This window comes from Melospiza georgiana, chromosome Z (assembly GCF_028018845.1).
Source record: "Melospiza georgiana isolate bMelGeo1 chromosome Z, bMelGeo1.pri, whole genome shotgun sequence".
In the NCBI taxonomy this organism is placed as follows: domain Eukaryota; kingdom Metazoa; phylum Chordata; class Aves; order Passeriformes; family Passerellidae; genus Melospiza; species Melospiza georgiana.
In genome coordinates, this window is record NC_080465.1 from 40,048,259 (window position 1) to 40,066,554 (window position 18,296).

Below are 18,296 nucleotides of genomic sequence, written 5' to 3' on the forward strand. Positions count from 1 at the left end.
GTAATTTGTTGTTATTCCTCAGACATGTTATTTGGATTCATCTCAATCAAGCTACACAGTTCTATGTCTGTTACCTAGTCATGGCTTCATGCCATTGAGCACTCCAAGGTCCACCCCTCTGCATTAGGCCATTATTGTACAATATATACAAAAGTATCTAAAAGCATCCCCTTCCTTTCCAAGCCCTTGTGATATGTGCTTGGTTAGGATTTATCCCCTATTTTTAATTTGGTGATCTTGTGTAAATGCTTTTCTGCATGCTGTCCAGAAAGTGCACATGCTGTTTTGTAAGAGATTTCTGATTTCATAGATGTGGAAAAAATACTCCATCACTTCTGTCTTGCAGCATGAAGCTCTTCCTTGGCCAAAGCAGCTAGTTCTTAGGTACTTTGGGAAGAAGTCTGGGCATCGTATTTCCTAAAACTGTGGTTACGACAAGATTCCCTGCAATGAAACAGATTCATAAATAGGGTTGGCAAATGAAAAACAATCACAGAAATACTTGTCTTGTGAAAAGGAGCTCAGCTGAAATATGCTATGTGTTGGCAGGTCAGAGTTGTCATTTCTTCTTCTCCCGCCCCAAGCTAGACACAGTGGCTTTGTGAAGAAACATATAGTCATAATCAAAGAATATTAGACTCTTCTGTGTCAGTCACATGACTAAAAAGGATTATGCTTTTTGCAGTGAAAGGATGACTTCATGCTGCCCAACACCACATGGTGCCATACTTGTTCTATCTCCTTTCTGGCTTCAAAGGTTGAAAAATCACAAGATATTTCCAGTAAATTTGTTAGGGTGAGAGGGAAGTCTTATCTAACAATGCATTGAAATTACATAAATCCTCTACCCCTGCAATGCAGAACTTGAGAAACGCAGCTAACACTACAATGATCTCCAGTGAAAGTCAGCAGATTTCTTTAATCAGTAATAGACTTGGCAGTGTACATTCCAGCTTGGTTTTAGCTGCCAGTACAACTCCCTTTCTTCCTTGCAAAAATGGCATATTTTTTATAGCCACAACAGATAACCTGCCCTATGCTTTAACTATACCTTATGCTAGGGACTTTCACTATAGGTTTGTACAGCTCTGGGATCTTCCTCTCAATCATGGGTCTAAGGTTCTCCTTCAGTTTTATGTAGTTTCTTTTGAGCTCCTGATGATATTCCCGTTGATCAGCAGTAATAAGGTGCTTGTTTTTCTCCACTGCTTCACCACACCTAGACAAAAGGAAAGAAAAAAAAATACATGATATATATATAATCTACTTCTGTTAAACTCCCTCATTTTGTGTTAGATAATTTAAATGGACAAGAATCCAGTTCCTTTAGTCTAGGCTAGTCTAGGCATTCCTCTGGTCAAGACTAAAGTGATAATGAACTAATAAGAAAGTTCTGTTTTTCCCAAGTAAATAAACTGAGATGATATTTTAAAGAAACTAGTAAAGTATGAGTGAACTAATAAAAAGCAAATTTGATGGCTGCAGAATACTGAGCTAGCTGCCTACTTACTGCACAAAGAGATAAATTAGCAATAGCAATACTTAGAAGCTGTATCTTCTGCATAAGACTTGTTTTTATTTAACTCAAACTTATCCTTCAGAAAGGAGGATAGCTGGGACTAAGGAGATGAGTATCCTCCTATGTGAACATTCTTGTTGAGCTTTACAAATGTATCTAAGGCAAAGGACATGTGTCTGCCACTATCACTGTGTCTGCTTGACAGATGTGGTTTTCTTATGAACAGCTTTCTAAATAAGAATGTCATTTTATTAAAAATCAAATCAAGGCAATAGTCTGAAATGTTTGATTTCTATAAGATGTTGAAAGAGAAAACAAATGGAAGATCTTAATTTATACATTATTAGTTTAGAGTGTTAACATTTCTTCCCTTTGAGAACACAACGCCTACCTAAGCATTCATGTGAAGCAGAAATAACAAGTGTGGACCGAGTGCTCCAGGTGTGAGATACCAGGATTCATGATGCTAACTTGCATAGGCAATTACTCAGTCATATTATCGTTGCAGTATTGCTGATATTGAATGTATTGATGCAATTCAGCATTTCAATTTTGCTTTACTGACCTCATTATAAACTCTTTGAAGCACAACCTCAGCTTGTTGTGATGTCGATAAAGTTTGGGGTCTGCTGGAATTTCAGCCAGGAACACTTGCGCTACCTCTAGTGGTCCCTTATGGAAATAACACAGGAAAATGTTAAACCCACCTGCTTAGACTGAAAATAGAACGGACATTTGTTTAAAGCTGTTTGTTATTTCATGAGTGCAATTATGAAAGAAAATAAAACTATGCACAGTTACCATAACAGGATGGATTTAAGCTCCCTTTCCCCCATAATATTTCCTTTGGCAAGCAGAATTTTTGCCCATCATATCTTATCCTCTCTCGTTGTTATTCCTCCTCCAGTTCCACAACAAAGGGAACAAATTCTGCTCAGCAAAGAGGACCTGAGACACTCTAGTGACAAACCTGGTTATATTAGAGAAACACAGCTCCTGTGTGTGTATTACAAGACCTTCAGGCAATAAACCCAGTGCTGGAAACAATCACTCTTTGCAAGGCTTACAACAAAACATTATTTCATAATAGATGCATTGGTTGGAAATGGAAAACATTTAGGCTTTCAGGAAAAATCTCCAAACTCTGTGAAATTGTGCATAACACCGTTTTTGCTCAGCCATGGCTTCAGCATTCCATTTTAATTTCTTTTAATTGCCTAGGCTTTTTTTTAGAATGTTTATGTTATACCTATCACATCTCAGCTTTACTTTGGGGCACTTCAATCTTGACTTCATATATTGACTCAATTTCCATAAGACTGAGTTTGTGGTGGTTCTACAGGAAAATTGTTATCATTATTCCCATTCCCCAAGAATAAATCTGGAATGAACAAAATGGCTGAGATGGCTGGCATGTTAGAAATGAAAAATCCCTGGATGCATTCACTAGACTTGTATGAGCTTCTTCACCTACAGCTAGAACAGTGCTTCCCATGAACACTTTCACCAAAAGCATAGGAATGAACAGTATATAGTGACTAAATATCAAGGGATGAAGCTTAAATACACACAGTGACTAAATGTGTCTGACTAGACGTACTTCTTCCAATGCAAAAAGAAGGAGTGCAAAAAAGAATGCACAGTGAGAAAAGAACACTTCATCTGGCTTATTTGGATCCCTTACCTGATTTACAGTGGCTCCAACTGAGCCCTGCAAAACCATCTGGAGCATTTTGGCATCTGGTGGTTCTTGGTTGGTGGCCGCAGTTAGTTCCTGCGTTTTTTTACGCATATCTTCAATAGCAACTTCAATTGGTGTCAAAATAAACTAAGGGAAAGGGAAGAAAAGATGGTTCATTACCTGAATCATGTGTGCAGCTGACCTGCTCTAAATACAACAATATCATTCTCCTGTTTCAAAAGCAGTAGTTGTGAAACCCAGAAACACTGTTCAGTCTAACTTGATAGATGGTCATCTTGGTAGACAGTGCAGCTGATCTTAGACATCTTACCATTTGCAGAAATAGGGTGTGAATGAGACCTACTGTTCACATAAATTCATTCTTATTCTAAGTTACTTCATGCCTGAAATGGTGTTGTACTTTCTACAGTACAAAGCTTCCCTGTCTCTAAACTAGACCTAAGACCAATCTAGTCCTCTGACTGTACTCCTATCCTACTTCTGCTTTATCAGCTAGAAGTATAGCTACAAACAGGGCTCCACATATCCTCCTACACAGCATTAGAACTAGGAGGTCAAAAGAAGAATGTACATTGGCTCTTGTCTCTTCTCCACAGTATATCTCTATCTTGCCTTGTCTGTCCCTGCTGTGATAGTCCTGTTTACAAGAGCAATGTCTGAGAAATTCAGCATTCTTTTTTTCTGCCAAGCATAAATTTAGAAATCTTCCCACCCAGAGACGACTCCTTCAGTCCTTGAGAAATTAGATCTGTCTTCAAAACCCAATTACCTCTTCTCTTTGGATGACGTTGATTCTAGTTTTGACGTAGGGGAAAGCATGCATTGTGGTTAGGATGGTGTTCCTCTTGTACTGCTCACTGAGTTCTCCTCTGGGACGCCCATCCATAGTGAAAGGCGTAGTGTACATGAACCGGCAGATGTTGAAGTTCTTCTCAAAGTAAGTAACTCTGTCCTTCATCTCATACTCATCAAAATAGGGCTCCACAAAAGTAATTTGTATGTATGCCTAAGAAAAGAGGGAAGAATCATTACAGTACTTTACAACCCAAGCAATGTAAAAGCAATGGCACATGTGAAGTATCCCATACTACACATTTCCTAAGGAAGGTCTGGAAAAGCAAAGAGCTGAAAATCCTTCAGGGGTCATTTTCTTATTCAGAGCTAACAAAACTTGCATCTAGGAAGGCACAGCTTAACCCTGGGGATCAGAACCAGGGCAGGGACCAGAGATCAGAACTTCTAATTTCTATACTCTGTGACAAGCTACCACGCTAAGCCTGTCACAGAGGCTTTAATACCCCTGGGCACAGAGATACCAAGCTGGGTGGTTTCTTTTAGTGCCTTAATATTTGAGCATAAAAGTTGCAAAGGGTCCTTCTCTTCCCATTTCTCTTGTGTGACAAAGCACTCAACCCTCTTGGTAGTACTTTCCCTACCTTATTGGAATCCAGCTTTCTTTTGTCTACAGGAGCAGAGTCCTTAATCACTTCCACAGCATCCTCCCCAAAACACTGGCCATAAAATCCCTAGAAAGGAAACAGAATTATCCCAAAATTTTAGTCCTTAATGCAATGCTAATGCAATTCTAGGAGAAAGGAGTGACACCCATGACGATTTCTGGGCTTTGTACAGTCAGTATACTGCTCCACAAACCACAGCTGGCCAGGGTAAGGCATCTTCTGACAAACATCACTGTGAGTTGCTCAGACAATCACAGAACTTGAGGTTAAACAATCAGAAGGGAACATAGCAATTCTATTAAAAAAGCTGGAAAAATACCAAAGCAAATATCTGGCATGCTTAAAATCACTCAATGTTTTACAGGCCTGCTTGTAAGAGACATAGCCGCAAAAGAATGGATCACTTACATAATTATGCTTATAAAAGGATACTGTGGAAAGGATATGCACTAAGAAAATAATCTATGGTACAAATCAGTTTGTTACTGATTTTTTATATAGCAATGACAATATTAGGACTGTGTGGATTAATTGAAAAATATACCACTTGAGATCCTGTTAACATAAAATTTTTCCTTACCTCTAATCTATGAGAAATCTCAGGGAGTTTTGTAATTGCAGGCTCCTTATAAATAAATTCCTGTTCATCCAAGTCCCCAAATTTTGATCCATAGAAACCAACACGGAAGTAAGTTCCAAACATTCGTTTCTGTCCCTAATTGATAAAGAGAAGAAGAAATTTACAACTGCTTTATGTGGACATTGCAGTATTTGGAAGCCTTCTTTTTCCCCTCAACTGATGTATAGGAGAATCCACTAGTCCTATATCTTCATCATTTCAAAGTCACTTCTGTATACCATCTAGTGCTGATGCAATAGAAGCACAGGAGAGAAAGCATAGAACTAAGTGAACTTTTGACTGCAATCTAATTTAAAATTTAAGCTGACCATGAAGGAGGTTGCATAGAACAAAAAACTTATTAATTTTAAATTCCTTTGAATACATGTAAGAAAATTAAAATTTTGCAAATGTGCAATAAAAATTGATATGAATTTGAAACTGATTAGGCTCAGCAATAAGGTTCTTCTGAAGAAAGAGAAGAGAGTATGAGTGCTGAGAATTTAGATGGGTTTTCACATTTATGAAATATGTTTTATAAATATAAACACTCATCAGTTTTATAACTGAAAGCACTAGTGAATTTAGAATAAAGTTATTTTTGTTAAACAGATGTGGCCAGGTGGACACAGACATGTTCAGCTAAGACCATTTTATATTAATTTCTGCTTTTTCGGTATGGAGAGCCTTTTTACACTGTAGACTATGCAGATAGACCCAAGCACATGGAAGCTTTTATTTGAAAAAAGGAAGGGGAATTATTTCAAATTCTGGTGGGTTGATCATGGCAAGATGCCAGGTACCCACCAAAGCCACTCTATTATCCCTCCCTGCAACTAGACAGGAGAGAGATAATGAATAGGTTGACATAAGGATAGGGAGTGATCACAAATTAGTTACCATCATGGGCAAAACACAGTTGACTTGGGAAAACTAACTGAATTTATTACCAATCAAACTCAGAACAGGAAAACAGGAAGTAAAACAAAATTTAAAAACACCTTTTCCCCGTTTCTCCTTAGGCTCTACATCTTCTCTCCCAGTGGCGCAGGGAGATGGGAAACGGCGGGCATGGTCAGTTCACCATATGTTGTTTCTCCCACTGCTCAGGGATAGGAGTCCTTCTGCTCCAGCCTGTGGTTCCTCCCTTCCTCCCTGCCAGCCTTACATGGGGTCACAGCCCTCTGTCAGGCATCCACCTGCTCTGGCATGGGGTTCTACATGAGCTGCAGGTGGGTCTCTGCTCCCCTGTGGATCTCCATGGGCTGCAGGGCCACAGCTGTCTCACCCTGGGATGCAGGGGAATCTCTCTCTGGCACCTGTAGCACCTCCTGCCCCTCCCTCTCCACTGATCTTGGTGTCTGCAGATCTGTTGCTCTTAGCTATTGTCTCTCCTCTGAGCACGATTACATCTGGCCAGTAACTTTTTTCCCTTTTAGAATATATTATCCCAGAGGTGCTGCCACTGTCAGTGATGGGCTCAGTCCTGGCCAGCCTTGGTCAGCAGCTGGCATTGGCTCTATTGGACATGGATAAAGTTTCTAGCAGCTTCTCATTGACATCCCTCTTTAAAATCTCCCCCTCCACTATCAAAACCTGGCCACACAAACCCAGTACACACATGCACAGTTCCATTAACAGCAGTCTCAAACAAATAGTGCAACCCAGCAATGTGTCTTGCTAGCAGTGCCTTGCCTCAAAAGTACCTTATTAATAATGCTGTCAAAGGCCTTCTGTAGCTTGCTGTGTGTCAAGGTAAGCTTCCTGAAGTCTCGATGTGCTTCCAGTATGGGGATGACAATTTTGTACACTTCATTCACAGTTTCATACAAACCCCCCTTTGAATAAGAAAAAAAAAATTAAAAAAAAAAGAGGAAGAAATGAAGTCTTCATGCACTCTGAAAAGAAATTATATTTCCATCAATGGCTTGGCTGAAAAGGACTCATCTGTTAATCTCCTATGTTGCTTGTTTTGGTGTTCTGAAAACTAGTAATAGTAAATGGGCCATTCTGAACAGAAAACAATGAACTGGGTGTAATTTAGATCTCTGATCAAACTCCTGTTTAAAGCCCTGGTTTCTGCTTCAGGCTACAAGAACTAGAAATTCAGGGTAGCAGCAGGAAATGGATTTGTTTGTCATGTATCGTTCAAGGCAAACAGAGCTATGTCTGGACAAAGGGACCCAAGTGGTACCTTTGGAGATGCTAAATCACAAGTCCTTATGTAGTAAGTGTAGATTATGAGGATTGTGGTTGTATGCTTTGTGAAAGTATAGGAGTAACTCTCACATGCCTCCCAAAATTTATATTTTATGCAAAATCTTTTTCTTAAATGTATTATCCCATGATAATATCAACTGAAAGTCTTGGCTCCTGCCTGAGACAATCTCTTTCTGTTGATGTTGCCCGTGGTCTGCACAGTAGAGGTGGGTATGTGGCTGAGTTAGGCAGAAAAAGCCTAGGTTAATCAATCTGACTGAGGCAGTAATGGGACAGCCAAAGATGTGTCCTCTTGTTATTTGGACTGTGGCAGGTCTGTGATGCCTGGTTTAGGAGTACTACATTGTTTCCTCATGTGCAGGAAAGGAAGCTGTGGATCTGACTTAGGTAGCCCACTATCCATTCCCTCCTGGGGATTCTGGTAGTCACTCACCGTGCTGAAGAGCTCTGCAGCTTGTTCCAGCAGCCCTACCAGTCCACTTTCTGAAAAATACCTCCCAGAACATATGCCATCTTCATCTGGAGATAAAACATCATCTGAAACAGCAGATTCCTCCAGCACATTGGACGAAATGTTCTAAAATACATCAGAGCGCACAAATAAAAAACCTAAATCAACAGCACATAACAAAAGGATTGAGGAAGAAATTGTTTCAACATATTTACATGATGGGAAGAGGAATGAGTTTTTTCAGTTGCAACCAGGTGACACATAGTTACATTCATTTTTAGAAGTGAAAGTAACATTCATAAATCTCTATAGATGGCAGATCAGGAGTTTTGCTGTAAGAATCATGAATTTTCTTTCTAGCCTCAGGTTTAAAATGCAGACTCCTGTAGGTGTCAAACTAGCTCTTCTCTGGTGGCTGGATTTCCATGGAGCTTGCAGTGAGCTCAACTCCCAATACTACTAGAGTCACAAGCAATGTGCCCTTCCTAGTGCTGGCATGGAGGAGTGGGAAATTCCAAACAGCACCAGACCTTCTGCCATATGCTTGAATTAATTGAACTTTCATATTTTTATTCACCTTTTCCAAGCAGAGGAGAAGTAGGACACAGACGATATCACTCAAAAAACCACAATAATTGATTGCTTCTTCCTGGTTCATCCTCTGCCATACTACACTTCAAACTTCCAGGATTTAATCAGTTTCTTGTTAATGTGATGAATCTCACTGTGCATTTAAATAAATAGATGAAGTCACTCTCTTGAGACCATAGACCATGAAATAACATGTCTACAGTTCTTCAGGACTTCTTTGAATATATGACACTGTGTGGCATCAGCATAAAAATTTTTATAATATATAGAAATACGTAAAAAGTAACAGCAAAATATGTGTACATATAGTATAGGACTGGTATATGTAACTTTCAGCAGCAGCAGAAAGGCTAAGCTTCGATTTTCTATTAATTAAAAGGAGTTAAATTAGTGTCATAGTGTCTCACTTCAGCAGAAACTGGCAATGACAATCTGTCTGAGTGGAGGATGGATGCCAGCTGGCTAGCTAGCTGAGTCCTTAAAGGCATCTTTATAAAATAGCAGAGACACTGAGGGCTGCTACTATTGATCAGATTTCAGATAAAGAATTGGCACCACACACCACTAGCAGCATTGGGCTTTCCTCGTGGGTTTTATGGATATACTTATTACTCCATGGGTGAAATTTACTCCAGCCATGCTGCCATCACACTGCCTAGTCTGCACATCACATCAGCACCACTGGAAGGGTGAGTACAGCCTCAGAACAGCATTCACAGGAGTTCAGAATACATCTGAATTTTGGCCAAAGGAAGAACCACAGCACATTTAGCACACCTATGCCACTTTTTACAGTCTCATTGAGGAGAGTGACTTCAACCAGACTTAGGTTCACTGGCACATACCTGCAGAAACTCATAAGCCATGCAGATTAATTTCAGGTTTTCCTTTTCTGTAACAGTAGCTATTAAGGACTGTTTTCATGTGACTCTGGTGACTTTTAAAAAAGTTTTATTATTTTTTATTTTCCTTTTGTAGCAAAGAGAAGAGAGTCTAGAGAAGTGATTTATATACAAAAGTAACAGGAAAGTCACAGACACCAATTATCCCTTCTGCACCTTTAAGCCTCTAATAACTAATGTCAGGAATGTATTTCCATGTTTTACAGTCCATGTACTCTAGGAGAAGAGAGCCTGCAAGACATACTTCTGGGGCTTGCATGATCTTCTGCAAAGTGGACATGCCTCAACCAACTTAAGCCTTGATCTACCTTTCATATTGGAGAATTTTACATATCCATTGTATAATAAAGGCAATACATAAATCACAATGTATTTTATCAGCAATTATATTGAATTTCACAAGCATAGTTTTCATTAAGGAAAATAAGCACTTCTGTGAACTCAAAAATCCCTCTGATCCCCAGCCCTTATCACATGTTAAATAAGGCCAGGGTAGCCTGCAACCTAGATGCCCAAAGAGCCCAGGCTCTACCTGCTGAGCCATGTACCTCAGCAGGTAAAGACACACACTAGGTACTTGTCTGTGTTAATAGAAAGTGCTTTAAAGTCAGTCCCTATGCATTTCACACTCTCACTAATTCTGCTTTACTGCTTGTGAAGGAAATTTAGCGTAAGCATGAATTAAATCAAATGGAATTCCACTGAAAGTGACCTCACTTTGATTTTGAGAGATAGTTTTGTTTGCATGGAGGGAAGCATTTTGTCTGGTACAAAAAAGGAAATGTATTACTTTACTGACAGTCAGTTTTCTGGATGCTAACAGACACACTGCAGAATATCAAATTCAGAACTGATTTGATCCTTTGCTAATCTGTAAAGAGGAGATAATACTTCTGCTCATGAAGAATAATATTTTTATTCACATTATTATCACCCTCAATCTCACATCTAAATGCATATCACCACTATTAGTTGATCTCATATCTGAGCCAAATGAAGAAATGATCACAGAAAGAGTCAGTGAGTGAGACCTGTAACCACACTTGAAGCTGAGCTAGTCTGCATAGTGTTTCCCTCTGTTAACAAAGTCATCTGAATAAGATCTCCACAGGTGCTAAAAAACATAAACTTGTTTGTAAAGAATGGGAAAACTTTTATTGAAAGCCTATATAAAAATGCATAGGGTTATTATAGTTAATTACTGTTATGAAATTGAAAATTGCACTGTCAGATAAAGAGTTATGTAACTGGGTTCTTGTCATTAGGGCATTTTATTACCTCTCTCCTATGGGGCAACTGTGTCTTTGGAAAACATGTATTTACACAAAGCATTTTGATGAGAGAAATTGATTTGATGCTTTTAAACTCCTAAGTTTTTGCCTGCCTACTGCCTTGCACAATAGACTTCAATTCTTTAACATAAATGAAAACATATCCATTTATAGCAACCTGCATAATCTAGGAGCAATGGAGGGAGGAATTGCATCAGGGTCAAGTGTGTGAGCTTACAAGCACTCAAGGCAGCCTGGGAGCAAGATGACATTGGGGAGGGAGTGCAGATTTCACTTATATCCAAATGATGATAGCATCTAACAAGTAGAAAGAAAAGAATGGTAAATAGAAGTAATGCATGGAAGTTAGAAGTTTGAAGATATACAAAACTGATAAGGGATGCAAAATGGCAGAAGAATAAATCCATGGCCGGAAGTTTAGCCATTAAAAAGAACTACCATAAAGCTATCTTTATTCTAAAGAAAATCAAGAATAAACACTTATCCATCACCTAATTGCTGAGGTGGTATTGAATATACTAATGCCCAACATTTCAATGGAAAATGCCAAGTGGCTCAATCATGTTCACATTTACTATTTTGAAGGGGAAAGCCCCAGGTGGTGTGGTTTTATCAAGGGATGATGAATGCACCAAGTATTAGTATTAGTTAGGTGTTTCAAACTCACTTTGACAATAAAATGTGCTCTTCAACAGATCAACAAAACTAAGCAAAGGAGTATTCCAGCAGTGAATTCTGAGTTGCCATTTGTTTTAGAAAACTGGGGAAGCTCCAGAAGAGGAAATATGCTTTGGGAATCATCTACTTTAAAGTGTACAATATGAGGAGATGGTGAATAGGTTTATCAGACTGCAGCAGGACAAAATGGTGGAAATACTGATACAAAATTAATAAAGAAAACCTTAAAAGTATTGTACTTAGACCTAATCAACAGCAGACTACACAAGCCTGATACTTTTTAAAGAAAGGAATTACAGTCCAATAAACATAATAATGTCTCAACAGTGGATGTCTATATAACATCTAAGATGATCCTACAAAATATTTCCACTAATAAGTTGAAATTATTTATAATTTACTTTAATCATTGCAGCCAACAATTCACTGGTTTCAGGGAACAATGACATAAGAGAAATTTTCAACACATGGCAATAAATTAAGGGTTTGGCCATTTTTGTTTTTAATAATGTGGAGACAAGAAGCACTAAAATAATTGAATTTGCATATGAAGTCAGTTCAGGTAAGGGTATCTAAAACTGCATAATCTGATAAACTAAGTGGATATATATATGCATTTTAAAAACTTTAATCACAAAGACTTATGCTTTCACCTGTGCGATGAAAAGTAAGGTGGAAAACTGAACCCAAGAAAACTGTCTGGAAAAGATCAGTTTATTACTGAGTGAAGAACTCAACGACACCAAAAGAACCAGTGAAATCTTCAGAGAGATAATGTGAGAGCTACAGCTCATGCTGGAAGAACTTATGGGACATTTTTACTAGACTTGGATATACTGGATTGACTGCAGTGATTGTGTCATTCATCAGTCAAAAGGGTTTGGTTAGTAACTTGAGGGCAGTCAAAGGATTGGAAAACACGCTTGAAAGAGCTGAGCAGCTCCAATTATCTAGATTATGAGAAAGAAGTTTGAAAAATGCATCTGTCACAGTTGATAAGTAACAGCCCTAGAAAAAGCATGTGATAATAGAGGGGTTCTACTTAGCAAATTTAGAGAGAGATTACAGTATCAAACTGCTGGAAATAGAAACTGGAAACTGCCATTGTAACATCTGCCCCATGCACGCACCTCTGCTTTGCTTAGCACAAGAGCAAACACACAGACCAGAACTGCCTTATGCCAGCAAAGCCTTTTACCTGAAAACTGACACTGCCCACAGGGAGATAGTTCCGATCCTCGAGCATGCTGAGGTACTCTGACACCAGTGCTGCAGCATGGACCAGGCACATGGCTGCTTCTGTGTAGCACTTCCTCTTGGTGTGCTTCTCTGCCATGTTCTGCAGCCAAGTCAGCCTCAAGTCCGGAGATGTCTGGTATCCCTTTGCAATTCTGAAAACACAGGCCAGAAAACAGGTGTGAATTATCACTTCTCAAATAACAAAAATACCCTTATAATTCTTCCCCTGGGTTCAATGGAAGAAGACATTTCTGTCTTTGCTCTGTATGATTCATTAAACAGAAAGCAAAAGAAATGGTTAGGCGGTGCTGGGCAGGAGACAGAGGAGCTATGAGGAAAGTAAAACTATTGCATCCAAGACTCTTCAATGTTCCTTACTCTTATCCTTGCCCAAATCTATGTCCACCTCCCAGAGGCTGCACTGCAATGTGCTCACTACTGCAGCCTGGGCACCCTGCTAAAGACCAGCTCTGATAAAAAGGAAATGTGCATGAACAGAACAGATAGAGACTTTGTCACAGCTATGTCCCTAAAATGCATAGTTCAGCTCACCTCACTCCAGAATTTTCTCAGTAGCAATTCTAAATGGATTCACCTGTACATGAGGTCCATCAGCATCTCTGGATCTTCCTGAAATTCCCTCATTTTCACTGTATCTGACAGGATGCCGTTCAGATTACACAGTAGCTCCTCTACCTGAAGCAATGCAAAGATCAATGTGAAATTCTCGGGTGTTTATTTTTTCCTCTGGAAAAACAACAGTATCTGCACCAGATGATGTTAATCTCCTTAAGCCTCTTTTATCCAAGAGAATGTCAGGATGTTTTCTTCAGTTCTATGTAATGCAGCAAAGGCCGCATACATAGCAAATCTTACACACACATATTTTAATTATTCAAAATTAGCTGAAATCCTTTGATCTATTTATTTCTGAATAAGTCAAATGTGCTAATGGAGTTTAGCTTTAGTTGATTTTACATCTGAAACCAGATGTTTTTCGGTACAACCTGAGTTACTCTAAGAATTTTAACAAAGCATTTGACAGTTGTCTGACATGTTTTTCATTATTGCTGCTGACACCTTACAAGCTGACAAAGAGAGAGAAGTTTCCCAGATGGTACTTGTCTGAAAACAATGAATCAAATTCCATTTTGGGAAACTCTTAGAGGGCATAGTTCCTGCTGAGGTCTAGGAGAAAGCTGTACTCAAAACCAAGTGATGATTCTCCTGTAATGTGATTTCAGGGGAAATTCTTTACAGTTTATTTTATGGAATAATATTCACTTCTTCCCCCCTTATTGTTGGGCTAGACATAAACTCATGCAATAATGTCTTCATCCTTTTCATTGCTTTGGAAGACCAAGACCTAGAACTTGCTTCAAGCATTGTCCTATGTGAAAGCTCCTGATAAAAGCCACAGATGCCATAAAAGATTTAACCTGAATGGGAAATGGCGTTGCCTGCATCTCTGTGTCTTCCTCTGCATAGGCCAGGATGGTTCGCAAGGATCGTCGAAGGAATTCCTCATTGAACTCAGGTGATTTTCCAACCAGAGAAGCCAGCGACATGGTCACCTGCATCTTCACTCTTGAAAAATTCTTCCAGAAGAAAAAAACAAAAGCATGAGAGAATGATGGCTGCACTGCAGTTCACACATCTACCTCCTCTATGAAGCAAACCCACTTTCTCCTGTCCAGATTGAGTGCAGTAGACTCACTGCTCACATAACTGGCCCCTGGTGCATCAAACCCAATCATGTTTTACCCACTTAAGCCAAAGATCCGTAATCTGGCATGTCTGTACTTTGGAGCTAGAATGTTCCTTGAAATATGCATGCATTTTGAGACAGGAGAAAGCCAGAAGCACCCCTTTCCCCCTTTGCACAGGCCAGTGAGTGTGTGGATCAGACCACACACAGGAACAGATGAGGAAGAATGACTGGAAAAACATTCTGGAAACAAATCTCAGAGGCAAAAGGCCTCTGGGAGCTTCAATTAGTAATGCATTACACCCTGATGATCATGGTGTGCCTGCAGTATATTTTCCTTCTGCAGAGTTTACACTTTTTACATATCCAAGGCTTTTAACGTAATAACTAGTGAAGAAAATTCTGTGCAAGATCAGATGCTATCCAAAATGCTAATGCAAATGCTTTTATGCTAGAACATTATTAATCTACATGCATAGTGTATGTATTTTGCTCCACTTGTGTGGTAAAAATCAGAGCCTAGTCCTAAGACCAAGGTGCTGGTGAAGAATTCCTATTAATACAAGTGTACAGCAGTATACAGAAGTTGCAATTACATTAGAATAGAACTAGACTGAGTTGTTCTGACACAGGAATGAAAGAAAAAAGACAAGGTGAAGGGTATTGCTTATGCATTGTATGATCTTTGCTGTCAGAGGCCTAATGCTGCTCTGTTTGATATTGAAGGATGATATTGAGTCACGTTTCCTGAATCAGTGCAATGAACAATAATTAAAGCCACTTTCCCCCTGCACTTCTAGCACTTCTCTTGGTTCAAATGTGTGAAACAGCAGACCAGGTGACTGCAGATGCATTCTACTTGCTGTTGCAACTTCAGTCTTTGTTTCAATTGATCACAAAAAAAGGTGGCACAAAATATACTGCTGCTCTCAAAATCTTACACTGGTAGAGCTGAAGCTGTATCTCATGAGGAGATAAAGAGTGGCACAAGCTTGAGTCCGTGTAATATCTATGCTGCTGCTGCAGTGATGGAGAACTCTTTGACACAGGTCAGCACACTGTTCAACCTCCTCTTCAAACAGCAAATCTCCAAACTAAGGGAAAGGGAAGAAAACATTTATTACTCTTATTTATAGCCATTAAAACATCATTATCTTAATGCATAAAAGTGACAAGATTCACAAAAAGTCCAAAGTTTTCAAAAACTACATTTTATACATATTTTTATTCACATTTCTGATTCCTGTGATGTTGCAGATTCCATTTCTAAGATTTTTTACAAGAAAGAAGGATTTGAAAAGAAGGGTTTGTGTTTTGGAGAAAAGAGAAAGTGACAGAATAAACTCAGAGTATGATGGCTCCAGGAGTTTTTGAAAACATAAAATATTGCAAAATTCTTAGAAGCATGGAGATTTGTTATTTTCAGAATACATAATGATTGATGAAGCATGCAAATACTTAAATATATGGAGCAATTTTTAGCTCTTTGCACCAATGCCCTACCCTTCCCCAGGCCTCCAATACGTTCTTCCTCCTATGGCATATGAAAAAACTTGCACTGCCAAGCTTTCATGCCAGACCCTCCTTTACAGTGTGTACACAATGCACACGGCAGGCAGCAAACTCAGGGGGCAGGATGACTGTCCAAAGAAACTCTCAGCAGAGACAGCACAGATGCACCAGTACCACATCTACATACACAGGACTGATAAAGCTGTCTGAGTGAACACAAGATATTGCTTCCAATCTGCAGACCGATTTCCCAGTTCTCAGCCTTTCTTCAGTCCATTCACTCACTGTTTTGTGTCTAATTTATATTGCAAGCCTGCTGGCAAATGGTTTTATCACTTTTACTTGTAAAATAACATCTATATGCCTACAGTGTAATAGAAGTAATTGGACTGATTGCTTCATGAAATACAGAACAGAGTCAGCTTAACTACAAGATCTATTTCAATGAGAATAAGAATTGCTTCACAAAATTCATTACTGTAATTGGAAGTTAGCTTTTAAAGATAAAGTGAAATGAACACATAATTATTAGTTTCATAACTATTCAGGTATCTACCCTGTAATTAGGCTTTGTCTGCCAATCTGCATTTAAGAGCAGACAGGCATTAACTGGACAGGAGTATCCTGTTTCTTATTTGTATTTTAGAATAGTTTAGGAAAAATAAACATTTAATGCATTCTTCCTTAGTGGAGCTGTTTTTCTTTGTAGGAGAATGAATCTTAAAAAGGTTTTAGAGTCCGTATGAAGCACCCAGCTCCTTATGACCCCTATTATTAAAAAAAATACTTTGGGTCAATTTCTGTCCTCATATATGTTTTGAAATTTGTGAGGTTTTATTTGTTTTGTTAGGTTTTTTTTTCTTTATTGTTGCTGCCTTTTCTGATCTGAAGTTTTTTAATTGGTGATACAGAAGTGGAAGAGAGATGAGGATTTGGCTTAGTTTTCAGGCAGAACAAAGATGAAAACTGTCAATGTCTTAGAACCTACTTAGCATTTTGAAACTCATCCTAGAAATGGAAATCTAAAATAGTGCCCTCAATGTCTCATGAGTTTTGATTTCTCTGCTGCCCATCTGACTGGAAACTAGCCTTGCTGATTTTACGGAATTCTTGTGCAGTTCTTGGCATTAAGATTCCTAACTAAAATCAGAATGTATTTGAAATAAAGTGTGTGGAATTGCTTACTTTTTTATTGGTAAATCTTATATGTTTAAGAGTAGGCTGCTAAACCTACAAGATTATTCAGATTTAATTATTCCATCTTGTGTGGTCAGTGAAATAACCTTATAACAGATGCAGAAATCCCGCAACAACCCTATAGATACTAATTTGTATTTACATATGCAAAATATATTTAATAAATGTCAGAGAAAAGTAATGGACACAGCCCTGCTCTACACGTGCTTTTCTATTAATTTGATTGTAAGCATGAAAACAAAAGTTTATCAAGAGCATACCTTGGCAATGAGTGCTCTGAGTGTAGCAAAGCAATGAGTCAGGTAAGTTGTGCTCTGATCATAGCCAAGAGAATTTACCAGGACCTTCAAAACTCCTCCCAAGAGATTATCTCTGCATTCTGCTGCAAAGCTGGCCTACATAGGAAGGAGAAAAACAATAACTGTATGAGGTAATTCTGCAATGAACTGGCACACAGGAACTGAAGTTCTGCTCTTGAGAACCCATGAGAAATCTAGGAGTTCAGAATTTCTACTAACAGGTTTTCAAGCATGAAGTTTTCTCCACCCTACCTGTGAATTTTTTTTTTCTATTCAACACTATACAAGTTTACAGATGATCTCAAAGTATTTGCACTAAGAAACAAAAGGAAAAATTAATCTTTCTTCCACTGGCTTCTGAGAGACCAGGGATTGGAGCTAAGCCACCTCTACTATTTTTCACCTGAATGATGTTCTCTTGCATATCAAGAATGATCAGGTTAGCTTCAGTTGCCAGGTTTCCGCTGATCAGAGCTTCTTGGTCTAGCTCAGCTTTTGTCCTGCAAAAGGAGTTCTAGTTAAAGCAAGCAGAGTGTATCCCAAGAGTTAGATGACTTGCTGTTTACGGAAAGCCAGAATACAAATGCATACCATTCTGAATGATCCCATAATGACAACAGTGTTCAGAAACGTTTCTTAAAAACTGTGGAATGAAATTAGGAAAGCTGCTATCATAGAAGAGCAGTCACAAAGGGGACTTCTGAAAACTAGGCCTCTAGACAGTTGGGATAGATGCTTTTCTTCCTTAATAGTCATCTGCATAATGGCTACTTAGTATCTTTCAGTTGTTCAGTAAACTATGTTGTAATTTCTGAATGCATTGCCTGTAACAGGGCACAAAACTCTGAAATGGGGAAATAGATAACTGATCTGACAATTCCATTTAAAAAAGTAAAAACAAAAAGTA

The 18,296-nt window shown here is 38.7% G+C and overlaps 1 protein-coding gene across 1 annotated transcript in view; it reads right to left on the reverse strand.

The window, feature by feature from the left end:
- Positions 1 to 380: 380 nt before the first annotated feature.
- The window catches only part of DOCK8 (dedicator of cytokinesis 8), a 64,143-nt gene continuing 46,227 nt past the window's right edge, over positions 381 to 18,296 (reverse strand). The window contains exons 32-46 of the mRNA XM_058043631.1: positions 17,793 to 17,889; positions 17,351 to 17,485; positions 15,323 to 15,475; positions 14,113 to 14,271; positions 13,269 to 13,369; positions 12,633 to 12,825; positions 7,954 to 8,097; positions 7,007 to 7,138; positions 5,262 to 5,396; positions 4,658 to 4,747; positions 3,991 to 4,227; positions 3,204 to 3,347; positions 2,085 to 2,191; positions 1,052 to 1,219; positions 381 to 444 (exon numbers count right to left, since the gene is read on the reverse strand). Coding sequence (XP_057899614.1) covers positions 381 to 444; positions 1,052 to 1,219; positions 2,085 to 2,191; positions 3,204 to 3,347; positions 3,991 to 4,227; positions 4,658 to 4,747; positions 5,262 to 5,396; positions 7,007 to 7,138; positions 7,954 to 8,097; positions 12,633 to 12,825; positions 13,269 to 13,369; positions 14,113 to 14,271; positions 15,323 to 15,475; positions 17,351 to 17,485; positions 17,793 to 17,889 — 2,059 coding nt within the window. The remainder of the gene's footprint in view (positions 445 to 1,051; positions 1,220 to 2,084; positions 2,192 to 3,203; positions 3,348 to 3,990; positions 4,228 to 4,657; positions 4,748 to 5,261; positions 5,397 to 7,006; positions 7,139 to 7,953; positions 8,098 to 12,632; positions 12,826 to 13,268; positions 13,370 to 14,112; positions 14,272 to 15,322; positions 15,476 to 17,350; positions 17,486 to 17,792; positions 17,890 to 18,296) is intronic.